General features: G+C 38.9%; 2 protein-coding genes across 5 annotated transcripts in view; both read left to right on the plus strand.

Annotated features, from left to right (window-relative positions):
• FMR1 (fragile X messenger ribonucleoprotein 1) overlaps positions 1–4,227 on the plus strand; it is a 29,601-nt gene extending 25,374 nt beyond the window's left edge. For 2 of the 3 annotated variants that reach the window (XM_085060290.1, XM_085060289.1), the window contains exons 14-15: positions 458–540; positions 2,276–4,227. In XM_085060290.1, the coding sequence (XP_084916416.1) occupies positions 458–540; positions 2,276–2,437 (245 nt within the window). In that variant the 3' untranslated portion in view covers positions 2,438–4,227. The remainder of the gene's footprint in view (positions 1–457; positions 541–2,275) is intronic. The other variant, XM_085060291.1, reaches the window with a different exon arrangement.
• Positions 4,228–8,521: 4,294 nt separating this feature from the next.
• Positions 8,522–18,380, plus strand: FMR1NB (FMR1 neighbor). 2 transcript variants are annotated; one of them, XM_085060293.1, is made up of 6 exons: positions 8,522–8,765; positions 9,799–9,864; positions 11,839–11,952; positions 13,472–13,606; positions 15,609–15,705; positions 18,209–18,380. In XM_085060293.1, exons 2-6 carry the CDS (start codon positions 9,801–9,803, stop codon positions 18,324–18,326), a joined length of 528 nt encoding a protein of 175 aa, XP_084916419.1. In that variant the 5' UTR covers positions 8,522–8,765; positions 9,799–9,800; the 3' UTR covers positions 18,327–18,380. The 2 variants fall into 2 exon arrangements, with proteins under 2 accessions (XP_084916419.1, XP_084916418.1); XM_085060292.1 differs by having other exon boundaries at positions 8,551–8,765; positions 9,799–9,849; positions 11,818–11,952.
• Positions 18,381–23,214: the final 4,834 nt, after the last annotated feature.

Raw genomic sequence — 23,214 nt, forward strand, 5'->3', positions numbered from 1 at the left:
TTGTTAGTCTAAATATTTTCATCTACAGCTCTGCTTATTTCTTGACATGTATTTTTCAAAGTATAAGTGCTGCTAAGAATTTTCTGTGAGAAGGTAATGTGTGATTTAGGACGCTTATAAGCTATCAAAAAATGTGAGGATGGTAAATACTACTAAAGTTGATTGTGTACTTCTCTTCTGTTGTTAATCATTTTGAGAAGTGTTTTTTCTTCAGTCAGCAGTCTTTTTTAAATTGTGGTGGTTTTAAGCACTGAGGTTCTGTATACATCATCACCTGAGAACATTTTCTTTAATGATTCTTGGCCCATAGTTTAAGAACTGTTGTTATGTGTCAGTAATAATATTTGTTCATGAGTCAGAAAATTACAAATTAATTCTCTTCTGTGCTTGTGTAAAATTTGAGTGAAAGAAGATCATGTCTTTGTTGAACAACTTAGTTGATTAATTCTTCTTCCAGGAAATGATGAACAGTCACGAACAGATAACCGTCAGCGTAACTCAAGAGAGGCAAAAGGGAGAACAGCAGACGGATCTCTTGAGGTAACTTTTCTCGTATGGGAAGTCTGTACTGTTAAAATTGCTTTTGTGTCATGTAGTAACATTAGAGTCTTCAAGTTGCAAATGACACAGTAGCCTCATGATTCCATATTCCTTAACTCCCTAATCGCATCTACAAAAGTTGTGTTACAAAATGACACAGATGCTCAGGACTCTGAATATTTCAGCCTGTGTAAAGATGCAACTTTGTAATGTCATTTAGCTGTGTTTGGTGAAAAACTGATAAATCCCAAGGATTTACTAGCCAGCTTGATTTCAGTCTTTGTTCTTACTAGTGTTTTGGTTTTAGCTTGTATTTCTTGCTGTGTTGTGTATTGTTGTCTGTCTTCAATGCACCTGAGGGAAGAAAATCCTTTACACTTCATATAGAGTATGTTGTAGCCAGAGTCTTCAAAGTAAGAAAGATTGAACTTCAGAAACTACCTTCACTGCTAAGTGAAACACTTGCAATTGAAGGCTATTCAGTCTGGAAAGTAAGTTAAAAGTGCACAACATGAAACCTTTCAAGTAACAGATTTGAAACATCTTGTAACCTTAAATATTTGTAAACTTTTTATAAGGATATTTCTTCATTTTTTTTCAAATGTTTTGTTTCATAAAGTAATCAGGCTGATACTTTATATGTTAAGTTTCCCTACATGGAAATTGTTCTTGCTTCAAATGATAATTTGCAAGCTTTTCTAGCATCTCTTACCACATAGGATGAGTTTTGCTGGGAGAAAGAAACAATGAGCAGCAGCAAGCTGCTGCCTCTGTGTGGTGTTAGCAGGAGTCATGGTTCCAAGGGGATATAGAGATGACTCTTGCCTTGGTTTTTAGAAAGCCTGGTTAAGAAAGGGACTGAATAAAACAAGTGATCAGATGCTTAGTTTTCCAAGTGGGAGTGCTGAACTTTAAGGTGTAATAATTGAATATGCATCTGAAATGCAAACAATTAATGCAACAAAACAAAAAATAAATTATGGCCATGTGAGTTTTCTTAATAACTAGTAACTAATTTACAAAGTTTGAAGAAGCAATGAGGAATTGTGGTCCTGAAAAAAGGCCCTAAGGCACTTAAATTATGGGAGTTTTATCTGTTGCTCCAAGATTTGGATGAGATGACGTTTCACAAGAAAATAAGTACTTGCATGTTGTTGAAATCTGGCTGATCACGTTGTAAAAATCTTGTTATATATCAAGGAATAAGCGCTTACCCCCTTTATAAGCCTAAAAATTTGCCTTCAACACACTTTCTTGAAATTTTTTATGACCACTTTAAAAGGCTGCAGAAGTCTTTTGGGTGTATTAAATGGATGCTTTTTTTCAGATTCAAAAAAAAGGTCTGAGTAGATTTTTTTGAGATTTAGAAAAGCTGCCATGAAATGACACTGTCTTTGTGGGGCTTTTTGCATACAAAGGATAGGAAGTTGAATTACTAGAAGTTGAAACTATGTTACCCCATCTGATATTAATTCTTCAGGTCTTTCTTGCACAAACACACTGGAAGTGGTTTTTTTTAGCTTCCAAGGCTAGGTAGACAAGAGAGGTTTTTTTAGGTCACAAGTGTGTGGCATTTTTGAGCAGAGAAGTATTTACAGCCTCCATTGCAGCTGGATGCAGTTAACAAAGCCATGAGGGGCTGGCACTATTTGCTCCTCCCAGACGGCCAAGGTAGCGAACACCCAGGGGTGGAGGAAAGCAGGAGAATGCTTTGTATAACTCTGAATTGTTCCAGATCAGAATTGACTGCAATAATGAAAGGAGTGTCCACACTAAAACATTACAGAATACCTCGAGCGAAGGCAGCCGGCTGCGCCCAGGCAAGGAGCGGAACCCGAAGAAGGAGAAGACGGACAGCGCAGACGCCCAACAGCCGCTGGTGAACGGAGTCCCCTAAACTGCATAACTCTGAAGTCATATTTCCTATACTGTTTCAGTAATTCCTATTCCATGTTAGAGAAACTTGTTAGGCCAAAGACAAATAGTAGGCAAGATGGCGCAGGGCATGAAATGAACATATGTTCTCTGTTAGCCTTTTTTAACATCAACAGTATGCAGTTGTTTTCAGAATAAGAAGTTATTCAAATATTTGCATAAAAATACCTGAACTTCCGAAAATCGCTTCCAAGTACATATTGCAGTTCAAACAATGAAAGATTCTTTTTTGTTTGTTTTAAAAATACTGAGCTGTGCATTGGTAAACTTTCTGTTCAGTTGTACCATTTTAACACATCGGGTCAAATTCACTGCTCAATTTCAATTTTCAGAATAAATAGTGTTTGCAGTAATCAAATTGGCTTCTGTTTTCAATCTAACTTACCAGTTCTTCATGAAAATGCTATGTCGTTTTATGTCCTGTGTCAGTTCACCTTCTGGTCCACCTTTTCCAGTATTTTGGTGGACCCTGAAATCTGTGTGATGTAACAATTGTCATTTTCATTAGCAAAAAAGTTGTATGATCTGTGCCTTTTTTATATCTTGGCAGGTAGGAATATTATATTTGGATGCAGAAATCAGGGAAGATGAGTTGGTAACACTAAATGTAAAATATATGTAGCAATCCTTGTCAGACGTTAGTACTTTATAGACAAGTGCATGCTTTCCATAATTTTTTCCTTACATAAACATTCAGTTAGGCAGTTATAAGAATAGGAAATTTATTTTGCACTGAAGATTTGGCAAATAGTGTTATTGAAAAAGGGGTGTAATTTTTTTCTTTGTAGGCAGTACAGAAGCTTTTTTTTTAAAAAAAAAAAATTAAAAAAAAATCTTTCCATTGTGGAAAACTAAAAAACTCATTGTTACTGAGGGAACAAGTGTAACATGTTCACAAGCTAGTAATGTGTGCCTGCTGTTTGGCCAGATGACCAGCCTAAAGCATTGATGGTTTTCATCCTTCCAAAATTTTTGAATTGCTTACTTTAATTTGGGGGCTATTTCAGGAGAGGTAGGAAGAAAGTCACCACGTGTACTGCCCTGGCTAGTACAGACACAGTAGTTGGAAATATTGGAGGTAAAACAAAAGTTCATCATGAGCTGCAAGGTCCTAATTACCAGCCAATATGAAGGTGTCACAGAATTTGATCCAAAGTACAGCTGTACACCAGGGAAGGTGGGAAGTGGTGGGAGGAGCTGTGCTTTCTTTAATTTCTGATCACATGTTAAACTTACTGGGCACAACTGCATAAGGATCTTCATCTTAGTCCGTTTTTATTCAGATTACTCCAGGAGAGCCACTGTTTATGTACAGAATTGTACAAACTTGACCTTGCCTCTGATGTATTTTGTGAGTTTTGTTTCTTTGCTTTTTTCATTCTTTTTTTTTCCTTGCATACAGGTGAGCATACTAAAACTGGCAACGAACTGCACATGATTTAACAAATATAAAAATGTCTTAAAAAGTATTGCCAAACATTAATGTTGATTTCTAGTTATTTATTTTGGGAATGTATAGTATTTGACAACAGAAATTGGTACCTTGCACACATCATCTGTAAGCTGTTTGGTTTAAAATACTGTAGATAATTAACCAAGGTAGACTGACCTTGTAATGTAACTGCTCTTGGGCAATATTCTCTGTACATATTAGCTACAACAGATTGGATTTTATGTTGACATTTGTTTGGTTATAGTGCAATATATTTTGTATGCAAGCAGTTTCAATAAAGTTTGATCTTCCTCTGCTAACTGATGTTGATGCAATCCTTATAAATGATTGCTTTAAAAAATCTTAACTGACAGAAGGTAGAGAGAAAGTATTTCTTTGTTTAGACTTTAACTGTAGCCATTGTTTATTTACGCATTTCTGAAAAGTCTCAAATATTAGCGGTTTTCAAAAATACGGCACATAATGCTCAAGATGACAGTCTCCTCGTGGAATGGTACAGTACCTGTTGAGTGGTCACACTTCATGCACTCATTTCTCACATTCAGTGGTTGAGTTCACTAAGGTGCTAACCCAGGTAAATGTGAAATTACTAAACTATAGTCTGACTAATTGGCTGCATTTCATTTCCAAGTGGGTTTTGGGTTTATGACCTTTTTCAGTATTTGTGTACTTAACATATATCCCTTTCAGTTCATATTCCAGTGGTTTTAAATGTTATTAAATTTCAGCAAATTAAACTGTGAATCTAAATGTACACTTTTATTTTGAAAAGTCATGTTGTTACAAAACTTGAAAGTGCAACAAATGTCTGATGCTTGAGTTCAGGTCCGTCCTATTGGTAACTATTATAAAGTATGGTCTAATGAATTAAAATTATTTTTAAAATAAAGTTCTTTGAAAGAGTGAGAGGTATTTGTGAATCATGCCCAAGTCTAAATTCAGTAGGGTTAAGCTCAAAGCCTATGAATTAACAAATGCTTATATAAATAGAAAGATTGTGTTTCTGTTCTTTACTGAATGCATTTTTGTTAACGATGGTGGGGAGTTAAGATTTTCAGAGTTGTTATTAAAACTTTGTCAAGGAAAAAGATCTCTTCATTCAGCTTTTTTGAAGCAGATAAAAATCTCTTTATGAGAACTTACGAGTTCAAGAAGGTACTAGCTTTAGTTTTCTGAATACAGAAGTTACTTCAATTAGTTACTGATGAGCTTTTTCAGCCCTTTTTTGTCTCTAGTATCAAATATTGTGTACCATGCTTTATTTCCACAGTCGAGGAAGGACATTGAGTGCTCTGAGTATGGTACTGAGTGTAGACCCTGCTTCTTCTTAGGAGCACTTACTGTGAAAGGTAGCTAATTTTCCTGTACTGCAGTATGTTTCCCTGCAAAACCCTTCAGTATTGAATATTAACTGGGAAAACTTCAGCTTCCAGTGAGTATTCCTCAGTCATTTCAGGAGCCCTGCTGTACAGTTCTGCTAAGTTCTGTGCTAATCTGCAAGAGAAGATGGGTCTCAAATCTTTTTGTCCTGTGTATTGTTAAAGGTTTTGTCTATTTCCAGAAGCAGCAAGGCTTGCAGTGGAATACCTGCAGTTAAGGGGTAGGGGAGATGCACTACTGGTTCTGGTGGCTGCTTAAAAGAATTTTTTTTTAAGTGACAAGGTTGAGCTGGTTGTTTCCACAGTAGTGTGTACTACGCTTGTTCGTTGTTCACTTGAACTTAACAATGCTTGGATTTTCATCCTAAAAGATTCTAGTCAAAGAGTCTTTTCCAGACATATTCACACTCATGAAAATCAGCGTGACTAGGACTTTGCTACACTGTTAAGGTATTAAGGCAGCTTAAAATATGTTAGGAAAAGTGAGGTTAGACCTTCTGAGTTGAGTGTTCTGAATAGATTGCAATTTCACCGCAATGTTCTTGCCAGAGGTTCATTAGATTTAAGCAGTGTGGGTTTCACATCATATTTTTATGCTGTGATTTACAGAAACAGCTCTTTAGTCTTTAGCATTATGAGCCTTTGACAGAGGACTGTGAATATCTTGCCTGCATCAGGGGATGACTGGTTTTCTACAAACAGTTTTTTTTAAATGGATCGCACATCTGTCACTTGTGCTTTCACAGTTCTGAAGGTCATTCATCTCAACCAGTTTAATAGAGAGAAATAATTGCTGTTAAACCCAGATGAGTTAGTTGCCATAATTACTTTTTTTTTACCTTGCTTAAAAATTACTTTACAATAGACTTTAAAGCAGTAATTTTTGTGTGCTTTGAGTACTGTATGGAATTGGATAATAAGAAAGAACAGTAATAATAGGTAATTTTGTGTATCTACTGAAAATTCAGTAGGAGATGATGTTTTGTTATGGTTTTGCACTGAATATAAGAAACTGGTTTCCAATAAAAGCAGTTAATTTAAAGCAAAAATTATCACATGGATGTAGTCTATAAATGCTAAGAAGTTGACTGTTGCAGAAATGGCATAGCAAACATTTGGGGTGGTTTGGGATTTGGATGTACTTTTTTGGCTGGTAGACTCAGCCTGAGCCTCAGATGCAGATTACAGCTGCAGCAAGTGGAATCAACAGTCCTAAACGTAGTAAAATCAATTAAGTGTTTTATTTAAAATGGGGGGAGAACAATTTTCTCTGATTCTTAGCAGTGTGAAAAGTCCCACATCAGAAATGCACTGTCTGCAGTGTTGCATGAGATCAATTAGCATGGGAAATTCCACTTTCATGTAAATCATGGGCTTCAGAAAGGGAAGGCTGGTGGATTAGGTGTTTCCAAGTATCTCCTCATTGGTACTCCTGAGAGTGGCTGTGTCTAGTCTGGGTATAGAATGAAACAATGAAACTGAGGATACTATGTATTGTTTATTTTAGCAAGCTAATGCTGCATACCAATGACATTAAAGAGCCACCCTTTCAACTCATTATGCAGTTAACTGAAATGAGGGGAAAAAAACCCATGCATGTGAATATATAAGTTTTTTCAGGCTCATTTATCAGTTCAGATGGCTGTGGTAGCAAACTGCAACTGCTTTAGGCAGCTCATCTGTTTGGAGAACTGCTGATTTGATGGCATCTGCATTTACTTTAGGCTTCTGTATATTTTAAAAACACTGCTCCTAGTCTATTTAAAGAGCCTTTCCTTAATAAAGGGAGCAGAAATGGTAGAATCCTAGAACGGTGTGGGTTGGAAAGGACCTTAACCGTCATCTGGTTCCAACGTCTGTCTGCCTTGAACAGGGACACCTTTCTGTAGACCTGCTTGCCCAGAGCTCCATCTAGCCTTGCCTGGAACACCTCCAGGCATGGGGCATCCAAAGTTCCTCTGGGCAACCTGTGCCAGGGCCTCTCCACCCTCATTGTAAAAATCTTCATCTTTATATCTAGTCTAAATCGACCCTCTCTTAAACTGTTACCCCTTTTCCTATTGCAAAGGCGCTGCTAAGTCTTACCAGTCTTTCTTGTGTAGCCCCTTCAGGTACTGGAAGAGGCCCTGAGGTATCCCTGGAGCCTTCTCCAGGCTGAACAACCCCAGGTCTCTCAGCTTGTCTTCACAGCAGAGTTGTTCCAAGCCTCTGATCATCTTCATGACCCTCTGGACAAGCTTGAAAAAGTCCATGTCTTCCTTATGTGGAGAACTTGTGGTTTAACTCCAGCCAGCAACACCTTATAGCTGCTTACTCAGTGTCCTCTTCCCCCTCTACCCTCCCAGTGGGGATGGGTTTTGGGAAACAAAAGGGTAAAAATTGTGGGTTGAAACAAGAATAGTTTAATAATTGAAAAGCAATAGAGAACAATAATAATAATAGTAATGAAAATGAGTGAGAGATTAAATCCAAGAGGATCAAGTGCTGCATAATATAATTGCTCAATACACTGACCAGTGCTCAGCCCATCCCTGGGCAGTATTTGGCATCTCTCTGCCAACTCCTGCAGTTAAATATACTGGGCATGATGTGCCATGGTGTGGAATTATCATCATCATATGGCCAGGACATCAGCTGTCCTGGCCATACTCCCTCCTGGTTTCTGGTGCACCTGCTCCCTGCCTGAGCAGGGGAACTGAAAAGTCCTTGACAGAGAGCAAGCACTGCTTAGCAACAACTAAGCATCAGTGTGTTTTCAAAATTATTCTCATCCTATATCCAAGGCACAGCCCTGGGCCAGCTACAAAGAAGAAAATTTAACTCTATCCCAGCTGAAATCAGGATGGATCTCCAGAGGTGGTTGCAGTATACCAGGTGTGTCTCATAAAAGTGGAGTAGAGGGGCAGAATCACCTCTTGACCTGCTGGCCATGTTCCCTCTGGAGCCCAGGATATGATTGGCTTTACAGGTCTAAGATATGTGTCAGCTTTGTGCTTCAAGCATGCAAATATTTGGTGAAGCAATGGGATGATGCTCTTACCTAATTAATTCACTTTTTGTGGGTTAGTGAGAAGCTCTAAGTTAAGTCTGACCAAACTCTTTGATTTGAGAGGCAGTGTATTTTGGTCTCTTATCTAATACCTGATCTGCACAATTAGGTGATGTTTCTGTATTGTACACTGGGGTGTGATTGGTAAGAGTATAAACTTGTTTCTAATTTGGTGAATTAGAAGCCCTGAGAGGCTTTCCAAAAGATTCAGTGGGGGCTGATTTTTTCCCAAAACACATGGAACTTTTTTCTGGCCCCCTGTTGATCCATTCTGTTCCATGCCCCTGAACTGGGGGTGGTGACTGTGACGTGCTTTGGTTCCACGGTTGTCATGGGCAGCCTGCAGTTGCTGCACCCTGGGGAGCTGTGAGCACCCTGCTCCAGCAGGGAAGAGGAGACAGCAAAAGAAGTAAGTAATGGCCAGAGTAAGAATTTGCTCTTTGTTTTCCTTCTCCCCTGAAGTGTTTTCCTAATTTGCCATAAATGGTATTAGATTTTAGTAAACGTCTTGGAAAATGATTCCTGTCCTCTTAAGAAATAATTGCACGTTACCAAAGCAGAGTTTCTGTGGGACAGAATGTGATTGTATATTCCTCTATAGCACAGGTACATCCTAGGGCAAGGAACTGAGCAGCAGGAGTGCAGAAGGAGCTGACCCTTCAAAGGGGAATAGCCATGGGAAATGTAGTCAGTCTTTTCCTGTACAGCACTTCAAAAAGTGGGGTTCTCCCCTCACCAATACTAACAAATTAGTCTCTAGGTTTAAGCTGTCTTAACAACTAAGTGGAGGTAATTGAAAAAAGACCTTTTTAGGGTAAGACGATGGGGCAGGCAAAGTGAAATGCAGCATCTGGCAAAGCAGTCATCAGGGCTGCTTGGGGGTACAAAACCCAGCTTAAGCCTGCTGTTAAATTACTATGAATCACATGGGGATTTCTAAAAGTATTTTTGTCCATAATATCATTTTGAACCACTTTTTAAAAATGTTATCCGAAGTGCTTCATGTGCTCCAGTTGTGAAAGGAGCGAAGAATTCAATAAGCTAGACTAGAATTCAGTTTTAAGCTTTCAAAAATTTCTCATTCTTCAATCCTGTTTCTGTTCATTGAACTCAGATTAAAATTTTTGGCTAAAAATTATGCTTTTAATTGCCCGGTGTCCAGCTCTGGAACACTTTGGAGAGATAATTTTTTTGGCTAGTCTCTTAAGAAGATGCATTCCTTTTAACTCTCTTGACATGAGTAATTTCTTCAAAGTCATTTATTGCCTATATGTATACATATATTTTCCATGTGTTTTGGCCTCTTTCTTGCAAAAAAGGCAGTCCTGCTCTGTGCAGCAATCAACTGTCAGGTTTATTCTAATCCATAAATATCAAGTTAAGATCAATAATGTGTATTGTGCAGGACCCTATGCCTATTATTGCTCTTGGTTTTATTTCAGTAATGCTGCCCTTTGGCACCCATCGAGCGTGGGTCTTCTTGCTCCTGCTTTGTAGCCTCCATTCACGTGAGTATTGCAAGGACTAAAATATTTTCAAAGAAGCAGCAAGTACTTCTACTAGCAAGAAATTTGCAGATTTTGTCATCTTGGAAATGATTGGAAAATACTGAGAAATATTACAAGCAATTACTTCAGATTGGATTGAACAGTTCTGAGACTTAAATCGAGCAAAATATTTTGTTTCCTTCAACTACAGTTCCTATTTCTCTCTGTGCTTCTGTACAAGAAATACATGCTGCTTGTATTTCCCTGGCAGTGCATCTTGCTTTTATTTTTCAGTTGATGATAGATTTTTTTCTATTTTTTCCCCAATTATAGATTCTTCTGTTTTTTCACCTCTTTGACTTTTTTTTCAGCATACTATTAAAGGTGTTCTTATAGTCCGCTGAGAATTGATGTATTTGCTTACTACAGCAGGTGACTCAAAGTAATTAGCAAAGGTTTTTGTCAGATAACTTGCACTCAAAATAGAAGTTTGTTCATCTGACACGTGTATAAAGGATCAGTCCAAACATGTTTGCATTTGATCCTTAATGCATTGAGAAAGCAAACCTGAGAGCCTTTTCAGCTCTTGGGGAAAGGCTGGCAGTTGCTGTGTCATTGCAAAAGGGTTTCCTAGATGGGTTATGAGCTCTAACAGATAACAATGTGGTAAATACAGCAATGGCCATTTAACCTATGTATATGGCTTGTGACTCCTTAAACCCTGACATGACAGAGTAATGTGCAGGGCAGCCATGGTTTTCAGATAATTCTTACCAAACTGAGTGTTGGAAACCTCATCTCATGAACTTCCAATGAAATCATTACAGAATCTTTAGAATTTTCTGTTCTGTCTTGTTTACTGGCAGGGAGATAGACCTTGTGACATAACTGTTTGTGTGAGCTGTGACGGTCACATTTCTGTTACATGATAGTTTCAAATTCTCTATTTTGACATTTTGTTCAATTCTCTTTACTCTGTTGCTTCTTTTTCCCAAGGGAGTTCTGTATGGCACAGAAGAGGCAAGTTGTGCCCCAGGACAAGTAGGGAATTTATGCTCCTGATGCTGTTAGCTGAAGAATTCTCCAAAAGACTGAAGTTGTTCAATACCTTAGTTTTTGGTTAGGCTGTGATCTCACTTCTGTTCACAAGGAACTCCAACACCATGAAATGGCTTTGAGCAAACTCCATCACTGAACGCTATTAAAGCTGTGATGGAGTAAGTTTCTCTAATGGAGAGAAAAAAGACAAGCAGGTGGGAATACTGGGTCTCTTTTCTCCCCCTCTTTGGGGAGTGGTTGATTGCCAGTGGAGTCCTACTGTGATTTGCACTTTTGGTTTAATGAAAAAGAGATGTAGGGAGGCAGCAAGGTTTACTGACGCCATATTTTTTTTTAATAGTGTAAATGAAAGGTGATGGGGAAGTCCCAGAGTTAGAAATTAGTAGGGTTTGTGTAAACACAGCAGTACCTCTATATTTAGGGATGTTTTGCTCTTTTCTATGTACCTGCAGTAGGTCACTGTCTGAAATAAGATGCTGGGATAGATGCATGTTTGGTTGTGTCTGATAAAGGTGCCTTTCACCATGTTCCTGTGTTTTAGCTGGGGTCTGATCTTTATCTAAAAAGCTGAAAGATCTGCTTGTGTGCATTGGAGAAATAGAACTATAGATACAGCAAAGCGTTTTCATGTAACCTGCACCTCATAGGTGAACATCAGGCCTTTTAATCCTTGACAATTTCCACCTGAATGGATTCTTTAATTTAAATTTTACAGCTTTAGTTCTTTACTCATTGTGGTTCATGAAGCAATTTAAAGCAATATAAGTGAATACAACAGAAAGACATCTGTGCTTAACCTTGCTAGCCATCAGTAGACACAGCTCCTGATGACTGTAAATGCCTTCGTAATGAGTGATAATCAGTATGAAAATGTCATTGCTTTAATTAATTACGGATAGTTTTGATGGTAATGAGCTAATCATTATGAACTTTCAGTTTTTGCAGCTCTGATTCAGGACGGTTCAGAACAAAGTGGAGAGGCACGCAGCAATCCTAACATGACAGCGAAAGGTGTATTTGAATCTTTCTTAAGCTTCTTCAGGCCAATGAGTAAGTGTCACTTCACTGCAGCATTGTTTCTCTCTTCCCTTCCCACTTCTGCCTCACTTCAGTCCACCCTCCTGCCCCTACCTGTCAGCACTTAAAGTGTTTAAAACCCTCAGTCCAATACTGTAAAACTCACTAGAGCTCTTGAAAATGGGATTGCTAAGTGCCTCTTTGGAACAATCACAGGTTTGTTTGCATTACTACCCTCCTGCAAAACCCTCCATCACCAGTGATGTGACTGTGCTGGAAATGCTGAAAATTAAGCTGGAAAGTTTGCCAGAGGATCCACCATGCCTGGCTTTGTTGCATCTCATCTGAACTAGTTTTTTGGTCTTCCAAAAAATAGAAAAGACAATTTGGCACAGCCTACATGAAAGAAGGATTTTGTCCCACACTCTCCCACTTCTACTGGCTAGGGAATCCTCCAGGGCTGTTAGATTAGACTGATCCACTCACCTTCGGACTGCTGAAGTTAAATGACAAGAATTACATTATTTCATAAAATCATTGATGGAAATGACAATGCTAATTTGCTTATATTAAAAAAATAATATTTAGGAGTCCAGAAAAGGTTTGTTATATATAAATATTGCCAGTCTGGTTCCATAACTGAACCACAGACCAACAGGAAGGGGAAGCAGAAATACTACTTTTCACTTGGTACGTTTCTGCATTAATATCAGTGTGCCTCCACCACTATTGCTCACATGTAGCTCTAAGTAAACACAGAGGACTGGTGAAGATCCTGATCCCCCCATTTAGTAAACTGAATTTGGTAACAGTAATGTCTATGATAAACGTGAGACTGACAATACAGCCAGTCCTGGGGGTGTTGTTGGAACCAAATGATGCTTTGCAGCTGCTGTATAGCATAAGGGATGCAATACAATGTTTTATAGGAATTAAATATACAGAGACATCTACTGTTTATTTCGCACATTTAAGCCATTCCCATGGAGTATCTCATGATTATCAATAAATCTGCTATTAAATAGAAAATCTCAAAAATTGCTTAAATACATTGTTCAGTCACTGGATTGGATGTTGTGGAGTTTTTTTCGTATCAGCTGATTTTCAGCTGCTTGTAAAAAACAAATAGTAGGTGCCAGACAGAGGTGGTTAGTTGCAATAGTCCTTCAGAAAAAAAAAAGAAAAAAAAAAAAAACCCTTAAATTTCTGGGTTTTTTAAATTAAAACAGTCCAGTCAGAAAATTTAGTTTGTCTTTTTCACCTACTTTACAAACCTAAGTCCAAAAAGGGTTTAGATTCAGCTTTGTAATAGATTCTTACAGAAACAAAATTACTAAAGATTTTCTATGATGTGATTTAGCTTTTCTGCTAATTTCAATATAAAAATTGGTTAGGTTTTGGGAAAGAACATACATGAATGTCAATATTGTTTTCTGGCAGATTTAATCTATCAAAACATGCTAGAGACATGTTTTGACTTCCTTCTGTTTCATGTTGCTCCCAGGATAGTCATCTCACCTAATTTATTGGGGTTTTTTTTTTCTTTTTAAAGCTTGCCGCCTCAGCAACGAGCGACGCTTAACCCCTTGTCATGTGGAAGGTCTAAACAGGTCTGAATGCTTGAAAAATCACTGCTGTCCTTTCAAAATTGGCGAGGATGAGCAGTGCTACAAGCGTGCGAGAGATGGTGAGTGTGCTGCTCTGGGTTCCTGCCTCCTAACAAATCCTGCTCCTAGTCACACAATACAGTTCTTGTTGCTGTTTATACTTTCAGCTTTTCAGGACACCCCTCTCTTTAAAGTTACTGTAAGCTTGCATGTATTTCTTCATATATATTAATAAAGAAAATTAATTGATAGAAAATTTTCTGGATATCTTGTCAAGCCCAGCACAAGCAAAGAACAAGTGCCATACAAATAAAAATAGTCATGCATCTTAGAACAAAGAATGAATTAAAGGCTTTGTTAGTGGAAAGTGGAAATTAACCCAAAGTAGTGACTCAATGAAAGTGCTGTCAAGAAAAACTGAAGGAACTGGATGTATTTTACATGGTGAAGAGGAGGCTAATTGGTTATTTAATAGCTACTGAAGACAGTTTAGAAGGGAAGTTTCTAAGATGAGAGAGTCACAAATTCTTCCTGGAAGAAACAGATCATTTAACAAGTGGGAATTGCCACTAATTGATGCTTGGGAAATTTAGCTCAGAAATTAGGGAAAAAAGTTCATCAGAAAGGTGAAAAGTTTTCCTACACAAGCAATCCTGCCAAACATGGATGTTAAGTTAGTAAAAAGAAACCATCATCTAGAACTTAATTATTTAGATCTTCTTGGTATAATTCAGCATACCTCCATTGACTTCAGAGATAATATCCAATTTTTTAGGATAAGCTGACTTTATACAGATATGAAACCTCAAGGTTACTTGTCAGCTAACATGAATTCACTTTCTCTTCTTTGTGCTTTGTCAGGAGCAAGCTGAGTTCAGGATCAGACTTTGAAATCTTTCTTGTGCTTGAGCAGCTCCACATTCCAGTGCTGTAGTTGCTACTGGATAGATACTTTTTAATTTTTGATTTTTGATTGAATAACATATTATCCAGTGTGATGCCATCAGAGTCTGTTTGTTAGTTAGGGGCATACAACAGAAATTAAATGTTTTAATAATATTCATTTCCAGCTTGAGCCTTTATATTATGTGTAAAAGGCACTTAACTACAGCAAGAAGAAAAGCTGTACAGTGAAAATTATAACTCTTCTGCTCATTTTTAAGATATACACCCAAGCAAATTTTAAAATTAAATATGCTTATTCAGCTGTGACTGCTTGATTCCTCATTCCAGTTAGGCTTTTATTGTTTGAACATCAATATCAAGAGCTGACTATTTCACCAAATTATTTGTTCATAGATTAATGAGCTCCTTGAATGCTCCTGGATGTACAGCATATGTCCAAAGAAAATGCAAACACTTACTGTTTGCCTTGTAGCAATCTGTTGACAAAATAGAAACACTTAGCAGATATTAGACTCATGGCAGTTGTGTTTGTCAGCTGGTCACAGGCTGCATACTGAATGGCTCTCGTTGGGAGATTTGTCTTGAATTTCACTAGGAATCAAATGAGGCCTTAAGAAAATACTACAAAAGTTATGAACTGATGTAGATAAATAGAATTCATTTGAAAGATTTTGCCTCCATTCTTGAAGCAGCTTCTAAGGGACTTTGATTGGGTTTTTTTAAGTATTATTTATTCCCCCTACTCAAGCCTGCCACGTGCCCTGGGCTCACTCAAACCTCAGTTGCCTCTGAAACTAAACAAACACTTGTGCTATTCGAACTCAAGTGAAATTTGAGACCAGTTCTTTCTCATCTGAGCTCATTTCTAACACCTACATTTTTTACCATTGTGTTGCTGAATTGTAAAATCATTTGGGTTAGAAGAGACCCTTGTGACCATTGAGTCCGACTTTAAAATCATCTGAGAGATGGCAATTTTCCTTGGCATTTACTAAAGCCTTAAGGTGTGAGTGCTGTCAGAGCTTTGCTGACAAAACATCTGTGTGAGCTAAGTAGCAACATGGCTGTGACTTCATGGCAGTAAAGATGTCTTCTAGAGGCTGATTCTGTCACCTGACCCTCAGAGTCTGTATCAGAGTTACTCAGAACTAATGCAAACTTCTTCTGGCTCTACAGATGTGCAACTGGCCATTCGACTGATTTTGCTTGTTGGAGGAGGATTTTTGCTTTTGGGGCTTCTACCAATCTGTTGCTGTGCCGTTTTGCAGAGAAGGTAAGTGTTAGAGCATGACCAGAGCAAATTTGTGAAGTACTGTTTCTAAACAGTGAAAATATGGAGAACTGACATCTTTTAAGTAGGTGAGGGGAGAAAGGATTGGGGGGAAAAAAAGGTAAGAAACTAATGTTCAAACATAAAAGAAGAGTAATTCTATTTTGAAGCTACATAAAACAGAGTCAATTTGGCTCAAGGAGAAAAAAAAAAGGTTATTTAATGCCCCAGTACTCTTTCTAAAGACCTGGATATAAAAGACTTGGACTTAATCTTACTTCAATTGCTTGGGAAGTTGCACATAAAACACGAAGGCAGACTCTCTCCGGGACAGACCTGGAGCTATGCAGTAAGACAAGGAAGGGAAGAACAAAGTATGAGGCCTGAATAGACTAAGAGAGATGGGCTGGGAGTTGGGAATTAGTTATCCCTAATGCTCCTAACATGCAGTGTGGGGTTTTTAATGTATAGGGCACATTGCAGCCTGTGAGTTCTAGGCAAGCCGTTTAGTGTTTGACACTGTGAAGAGTTTCTGCATGTGTATGTGTTGTTAGGACACAGGAAAATGTAAACTCCACAGCACCATGGTCATGAAACTGAGATGGAATGAATTAACATAACTGTGTTTTATTTTTCTTAGATAGTAGTTCATATTGAATGCCTGGTGCTACAACTTGGTTAATATGACAGAATTGTCTTTTTAGTGAAGATTTTTTCCTCCAGATGTTCAGCTTTAGCTCTACTAAGATATAGTAGTCTGTGTGGGATTATATACGTGCATGTATACACACACACGTAGACTTTACTAATGAGGCTGCTCAGCAGATGGCTGTTTGCTGCGGAGTTCCACATTTTGACAAAACCTGCTGTGAAAATCTCCACATTACATCTTACACTGTGCTCAACAGCTGATGCTCAGCATACAGATAGCTGCAGTGAGTCATCAGTGACTCTGAAAACAGGAGGCAAAGAATCAACATGAAATTACCATAAATTTTCTGGAAAATGAATTAATATGTGTTCATTTTGAGAGAATTCACATTAATGTTTAAATGATCATTTCTGTGCTTTTTTCATAGCCAGAGAAACTAGGAATGTTGCTCTTCTGCTATGACTTGGTTTTTTGCTTTGTTTTTTAATGCAGTAATTAACCAGATGCTAAATGGTTTAAATATCCAACATCATATATTTGAGTTCTAGGAAAGGTGCGATCCTATCACACTGTAACTTTGAATTTTACCAGTTTTAGAGACAGTTGATAGAGCTTTGAAAAACATTCCTTTAATAAGCCAAAAACCTTCTCTCTGGATGGAAATTCTTTTGTTTTCAACATTATCCAGTCGTTGAGAGAGTCCTACACAGAATGCCAAATTGGTACTGCAATGGGTGTGCACAAAAGTAAAAACTGTTCTTTATAGTAATCAAAAAAAAAAGAGGGCTTTTACTGATAAAATTTGGCATAACTGTTTAACTCCACTGTGCCTCTTCTAGAGCAAATTGCAACATTTCTATACCATGGCCAGACTAAGAAAATGTAGGAGCATGGAATTCCTGTAAAATTGATAGAGGGAGCTGAGTGCTCCTCTCCTTGCCACACTTGATCAACTCTAGTAATTTCCCAAGCCAGCAAGGCTTTGTTACTTCCCACATCCCCATGGACAAACTGTGTGTTTGCCTCCTTCCAATGGTGTTTTTCATGCAGGAAGCACAATCTATACATCTGCTCCCTGCCAATTGGCAATTTCCCTTGTGTGCTATCAACACAGTATCTCTCGTCTAGAGCTGTGCTCTGATGCTTTTGCTGTATCCATAACTGTGCCATCCTATCTTGCTCCTCTCAGTTTTGCTAGTCTTCATTAAGAGCCACGTGCAGGGACAGGTAGGTTAAAACACTAAAGGTCAGAAAAATGCAGGTGCACTTAAATAGAACTACTTTTGAATACTATTGTGTAGATTTTAAAAGTGGAATTGGAAAAGTCTTCATTCCTTCCTGCTCAATCCCTAGTACATCTGTGGGAAGCAGCCCATGGAATGCTGTTGACTAGTTACTGGGGAAATTTCTGGTCATGGTTGCATTGTCTCCCCATCCTTGCCTGCTGAGGGTGAAACAAGCAACCTTGTGCAGAATTTCCTCTCCCAGAGGAGCTGGGCAGCAAGGGGAGCCCCAGGCCTGTGTATGCCTTGGGTGGACTGGGCAGTGCTGGGTTAATGGCTGGGGTCAAGGATCTTGAAGGTATTTTCTATTCTGAATGATTCTGGGATTCTGTATGAATCAGAAGGTGAAATGAAATTCGTGAAGAAAATGTAAGAAATGGGAAAAGCATTGCAATGCTTTTCCTCACCTTAATCTATCTTCTGGTGATGAATCTTATGATGCCCCTGAAATCAACGGTAACTTTGTGAGTTTTTTCACTGGAGCTAGGATTTCCTGGCTAAAGTCCAGGTGAACTTCTCTAAATTCCTACTCAGGAAGTCAACTAATTTCAGCTGTTTTAATATTTTGCAGTCCATGTATCAATCCTTTACGAAAGATAGGCAAAAAAGTGCAGAAAATTGCACGGGAAAAACGAGCACTTGCTAAAAAGACTCGTGATGAAGAGAGTCATCGCCATTTACTGGGCTGACTTAAGACAGAACCAAAAGGACGAGAAATAAAGGTAAACTAACTTTGGGATATTCTTTTGTTCTTAGTTTAGGATTTTTCTTTTGAGTCTGTGTAGAATACTAAAGTTATGCACTACTGAATACTTGCATTCCCATAGCTCCACATCTTGGCATTCTTGGCATTCTTTCTCAATGCTGAAGAGCAATTTACTACTGAAATAAATATAATCTGAGAGTGAAGTGCTATTTACTTCATGTGACCATGCCAAACTATAGCCTACTAAAGGTCACAATGAAATAAAGAAGTGTCAGGGAGCTCATTAGACAATAAGGAAATATTTCAGGGGGAGTATTGATTTGGCACAAATGTAAAGTTGCCCCTAAATCAATTTATACTCATGTTTGGGATTTTTTTTCTCCCTTTGGTGTATAGGAGCATCCACCTGATCCTGAAGATCAAGCAGAAGACACCAGGATTATTTGACTATGTCCTAAAAAATGACACATTTTGTTTTAGCATTGAAGTAACACGAAGTTTTTAACCCTTGATAATACTACTGATTTTGCAGTAAAAGCTTTTCATTCTAGTTTCTTGCCCTCATTCCATACCCCCTGTACAAAAAAACTTTTCCTGATCTTAGGATGACCTGTCTCCCAAAGTAGGTGATTCCAAAATGCAATTTCTTTCCATTTCCCTGTAGGGTAACACAAATAAAAGAAACAAAGGTGTAACACTTTTCAACAGCTGAGTGCAAAGAGTGAGCACCTGAAAGAATGTCAGTAGAAGTCAGTGTCACCCATAAAAACGCAATCACTTGTCATATTTCTTTGGGGCTCTGAAGTCCATGTAGCAGAATTTCCAAGAGCTACAACTGGCAGCAATGGAGCTTTGCTGCTAAGCTGGAGAGTAAATATTATGAGTGTTTCTTAGAAGCTCTGTACTTTCAGAATTCCCCCTTTAAAACATTTTTCTTAGTTTCATAAGTCCTAAAAAAGAGATCACTTAAATCCAAGTGTAATGTGGGTGGAATATACATATTGGCAATCTCATGAAGTAGTTGGAGTACTTGCTGATGGTCAGATGTAACTATATGCAGGTGCCTGACATTGCAACCATTGCCAGAGGCATTGTATTACAAGTCATTTGGTTAAAATTTTTCAAGCAAAAGTATAACACTATTTTTCACGTGGAGCAGCAGAACAATGGAAACTGAATAGGGCACTGTTTGCCTTCTAAATCTGATGTGTGTTTGCTCTTTCTTGATGTTGTTTTTATGGAAAGTGAAGTATGTACACAGACATTTTGACAAAGATAAAAACAGTTTCCTTCTGCATGAATTTGGAGGCACTGTCAACAGCTGAAATGTGCACATGACTAACCAGAGAAATCCTTGTGGCCAGTGACTATGGAGAGTGAGTTGTGCTCCAGAGAAAGTTAGGCTTTCATGTAACACTTCATGATTTTGATTTGAAGGGTAATAAATTCCTCCAGCTTGCATGTCATTGGCAGCACAACTGGTTTCAATGTCACATAACATCCTGACAAAGGGACACACTCAGATTAAAAAAACTGTATTTAAGGGTGAACAATCAGTGCATCCACTGTAACTGTATCTGGCAGCACCAGAACAAGAGGGGCATAAGCAAAATGTACTGATAGGGGAGGAGATGAGATGAAAAAGTCAGAGCCAGGGCTGTGTTCCCCTTAGTGGGACAGCAGTCAAGAGCACAGTGCATGGACATGGGGCCTGTCCTTTTCCATGCAGCAGCTTTGCTGTAAAGCTGTTCTGAAAAGCTGGAAGTTTTGTTTTTTAGTAGAAGACAAAAGTTCTGATTTTACATTTTAATTTCTCTATTGGCTTGACAATGCATTGAATCAATAGCTGTCAAGCCATGGGTATTGCTTAAATAACTGCTATCTGTGCCTAAGATGTCATAATAGCTATTCCATTACTATTGAAGGTCAAGATTGCCACCTTAGGGTCAAATCACAGATATTTATTCCCAGGCCTGTGTGTGGTGTGAACTGCACTGACAATGTCATAAAAAGGTGGATGCTTTGATCAGGTGATTGGCTGCTTGCTTCCACTGAATATTCAGATCCCTTGCATAGTATATTTTGTTTGCTTGTTTTTGTGCTCCTGGACCTAAGCATATTACAGAACAATTGCAGCATGGGGTTACCCCACATCAAACTGAAACATGTCTTTTCCCCAGTGCCTAGGCTGCTGATTGTATCATGTATATCAAGCTGTGTGTTGCTGAGCCAAATTCAGTTTTCCTTTGTTCTTTCTGTCCCTTCCAAGAACTCGATGAGGGTCCAGGTCAGCTACAAGAGGGCACAAGCATTTTTGCCAGGCTCCTCACAGTCCCTTTGTGGCTAGAAAAGAAGCTGCTGAAGGCTGGGTGTGGTTCCCAAGTCTGCAGACAGACCTTCCCGGCCCGGGGAGAGGGAGGGACACCGTCAGTACTAAAATCAGGGACCACAAGATGGTGCTGCAGGAAAACATTTTTCCCTCCGAGGTTTTGGGTTCCTGGAGCACTTTATTGATTTCTGCCTTTTACAGTGTGGTTCATCAAGTCACAAAAAGGCAGATGGTGTACAATAGAGCAATGGTCACTCAGTAAAAAAAGACAACATAATACAGCATATGATGACAAGGCTTTAGAAGACTTACAAGATATACAAACCATTGCTTGTGGCTTTAGCTCTGCTCTCTCTCCTATTGAACTGATAGAGAGTGAAACAAAAGAGCTCTCAGTGGAACATCCCTCTTTATCTTCACAAAGATTAAATAAATACGAGGCTAAACAATATGGCCCAATGCACAATAGCTCTGTCCCTGTGTGGATGCTGCTAGCCTGGAGAGGGGAGCTGTGTTAGGGCTTCAGCAGCTCTTTCATCACATCACCCTGAGCCTGCACCACCTCTGATGGCAAAAGACTTGGCTTACTGACTGTTCCCTCTGAAACCTGACCCACACCTTTAGCCACATTCCCTGAGATGAAAAGGCAGAATGTTTTTTTGAAAGCTTTAAAGCAATATGAAATGATTGCATTACACTGTGGGTGATTGTGGCAATATCTGGTACTTCTCTCTTCTGACCTTTAGAGAGCTTTCAAAGTCATGAGAATTGCACTTAAAAAATAAATACAATGGAATGAGAGAATAGATTTGAACTGCAAAGCTCAAAAATCCAAGGCCAAATACAGAATTGTATTTAGGCAAAATCTCTGTGACTGGGGAACTTGTATTTTTGAAAGCTTGAAGTTCAGTTCTGAAGCCCATTTTACCCAGCTGAGATCCATGTAAAGGCAGGTAGTGCAGATATAGGAGAAGAATGTACTTCATTACTCAACAAATATTTTCCCAGCTTGTTTCCATGTAAGGAATGTTAATGTTATGGTTGCTATGAATCTTGCTGACCTAGGCTTGGATGCACAGCTAAAATGAAGTGTAAAGGTCTCCTGGGAAAAGGTGTTTTATGTTCTGCTGTAAGGTCCCAGTGGAACAACTGGTTCTGTCTAACTCAGTTTTGCTTCTGATGTTTGTGCTCCAAAACTTTTTTGTTCTAACAAAACACTAGGGAAAAAATGGTTTCTGCCAGATGAACAGGGAAGACTGTCCACAGCTGTACTGCTTTAACCTTCCAAGTTTCACTGTATTGCTTCCAAGTCCCTTCACCACAGGGAATGTTTCTTTCTGCACTGCTTCCTCACAGAATTCACTATCCTGTGTGTATCTCCCATCCAAGGGAGTAAATCTCTGAGCATGTGGATGTGTTTTGTTCTGTGTCCAGGTAAGACCAATAGAGCTTCACTCTGCAGCAGCTGTTTTTCTGTAGTTCAACCACCACCTCTGTCCTGGTGGCTCTGAAGGTTTGGCTGTGCCAGCTGACATTCAGGCAATGTGGGAAGGAGGATGGCAATCCTACAAGGAGCTCCCTCTATGAGGGAGCATGGCTACAGATGCTCTGGTCCTGCTGCATCCATCTCCCTGCTTTTCCAGGGGGTGATTTTTCAGTCTGTTAGGCTACAGCTGTTCAATATTCCACCTACTGTTGATCATCAGCTGAGTCAAAGTGAAATGATTGAAACAACTTTCCTTTCTAAAAGGAGTCTTCTGATGCATGTGCTGGGCCTGCCATTTAGCACTGTACTCTTGCCCAGGCTCCTGTTAAGGGTTTTACTGACTCTCCAAGCTTCAAACATTTTCATATTCCCGGTAATTGATCCAGCACTAACACACAAGATGTGTGTGGCAAATGAGGGATGGAAAAACTAAGTCAAGAGAAAGGACAGAACCTGTGTTTAGGATTTAGGGCACAGCTGGGAGCTCCAGGGAGATAATGCACAGGTATAAAATGCTCTTGCAGAAACATTTTCTAGTGGGAAAGCCCTGCTTCAGTTAAATGCACCAGATAGGCAACAGCACTGCCAAAAAGCAATTTCTTCAATTAAACATGGCCTTATGAACTGCAATAGCTCATTGTGGTTGGCTGTGTGATGTGTCTTCTCCCATCATCCTCAAGGAAAGACAGGGAAAGGTTCATTCCCATTCCTAATATTGGGTTCATTGACAGCTGATATTTCAATTTCTGTTTCTCAGATACCAAAGTGATATCTCTAAATAATGACAGAGCTCAGTTTGAAGGAAGGAGCTCTTATGGTCTCTACCAAAAGCTATCAGAAGCTAGGACACTCAAGAGCCTGTGGAAAAAGAGTGATTGGGGTGCTGTTGGCCCAGTGTTTTGATGTCACAGTGGGTGACCCAGCTCAGGCTTTTGAGAAGTGGGTAAGCATGTCATAGTACTGTTATGGTGGTCCTCATTCAGAACAGTCCTAGAATGCTATAATACGACTATGTTTAAACCATGAAAAATCTGGGCTTGGGGCACATCAGCTTAA

Source organism: Lichenostomus cassidix, chromosome 4A, assembly GCF_008360975.1.
Source record: "Lichenostomus cassidix isolate B80296 chromosome 4A, HeHo_3.0, whole genome shotgun sequence".
Taxonomy (NCBI): Eukaryota; Metazoa; Chordata; class Aves; order Passeriformes; family Meliphagidae; genus Lichenostomus; species Lichenostomus cassidix.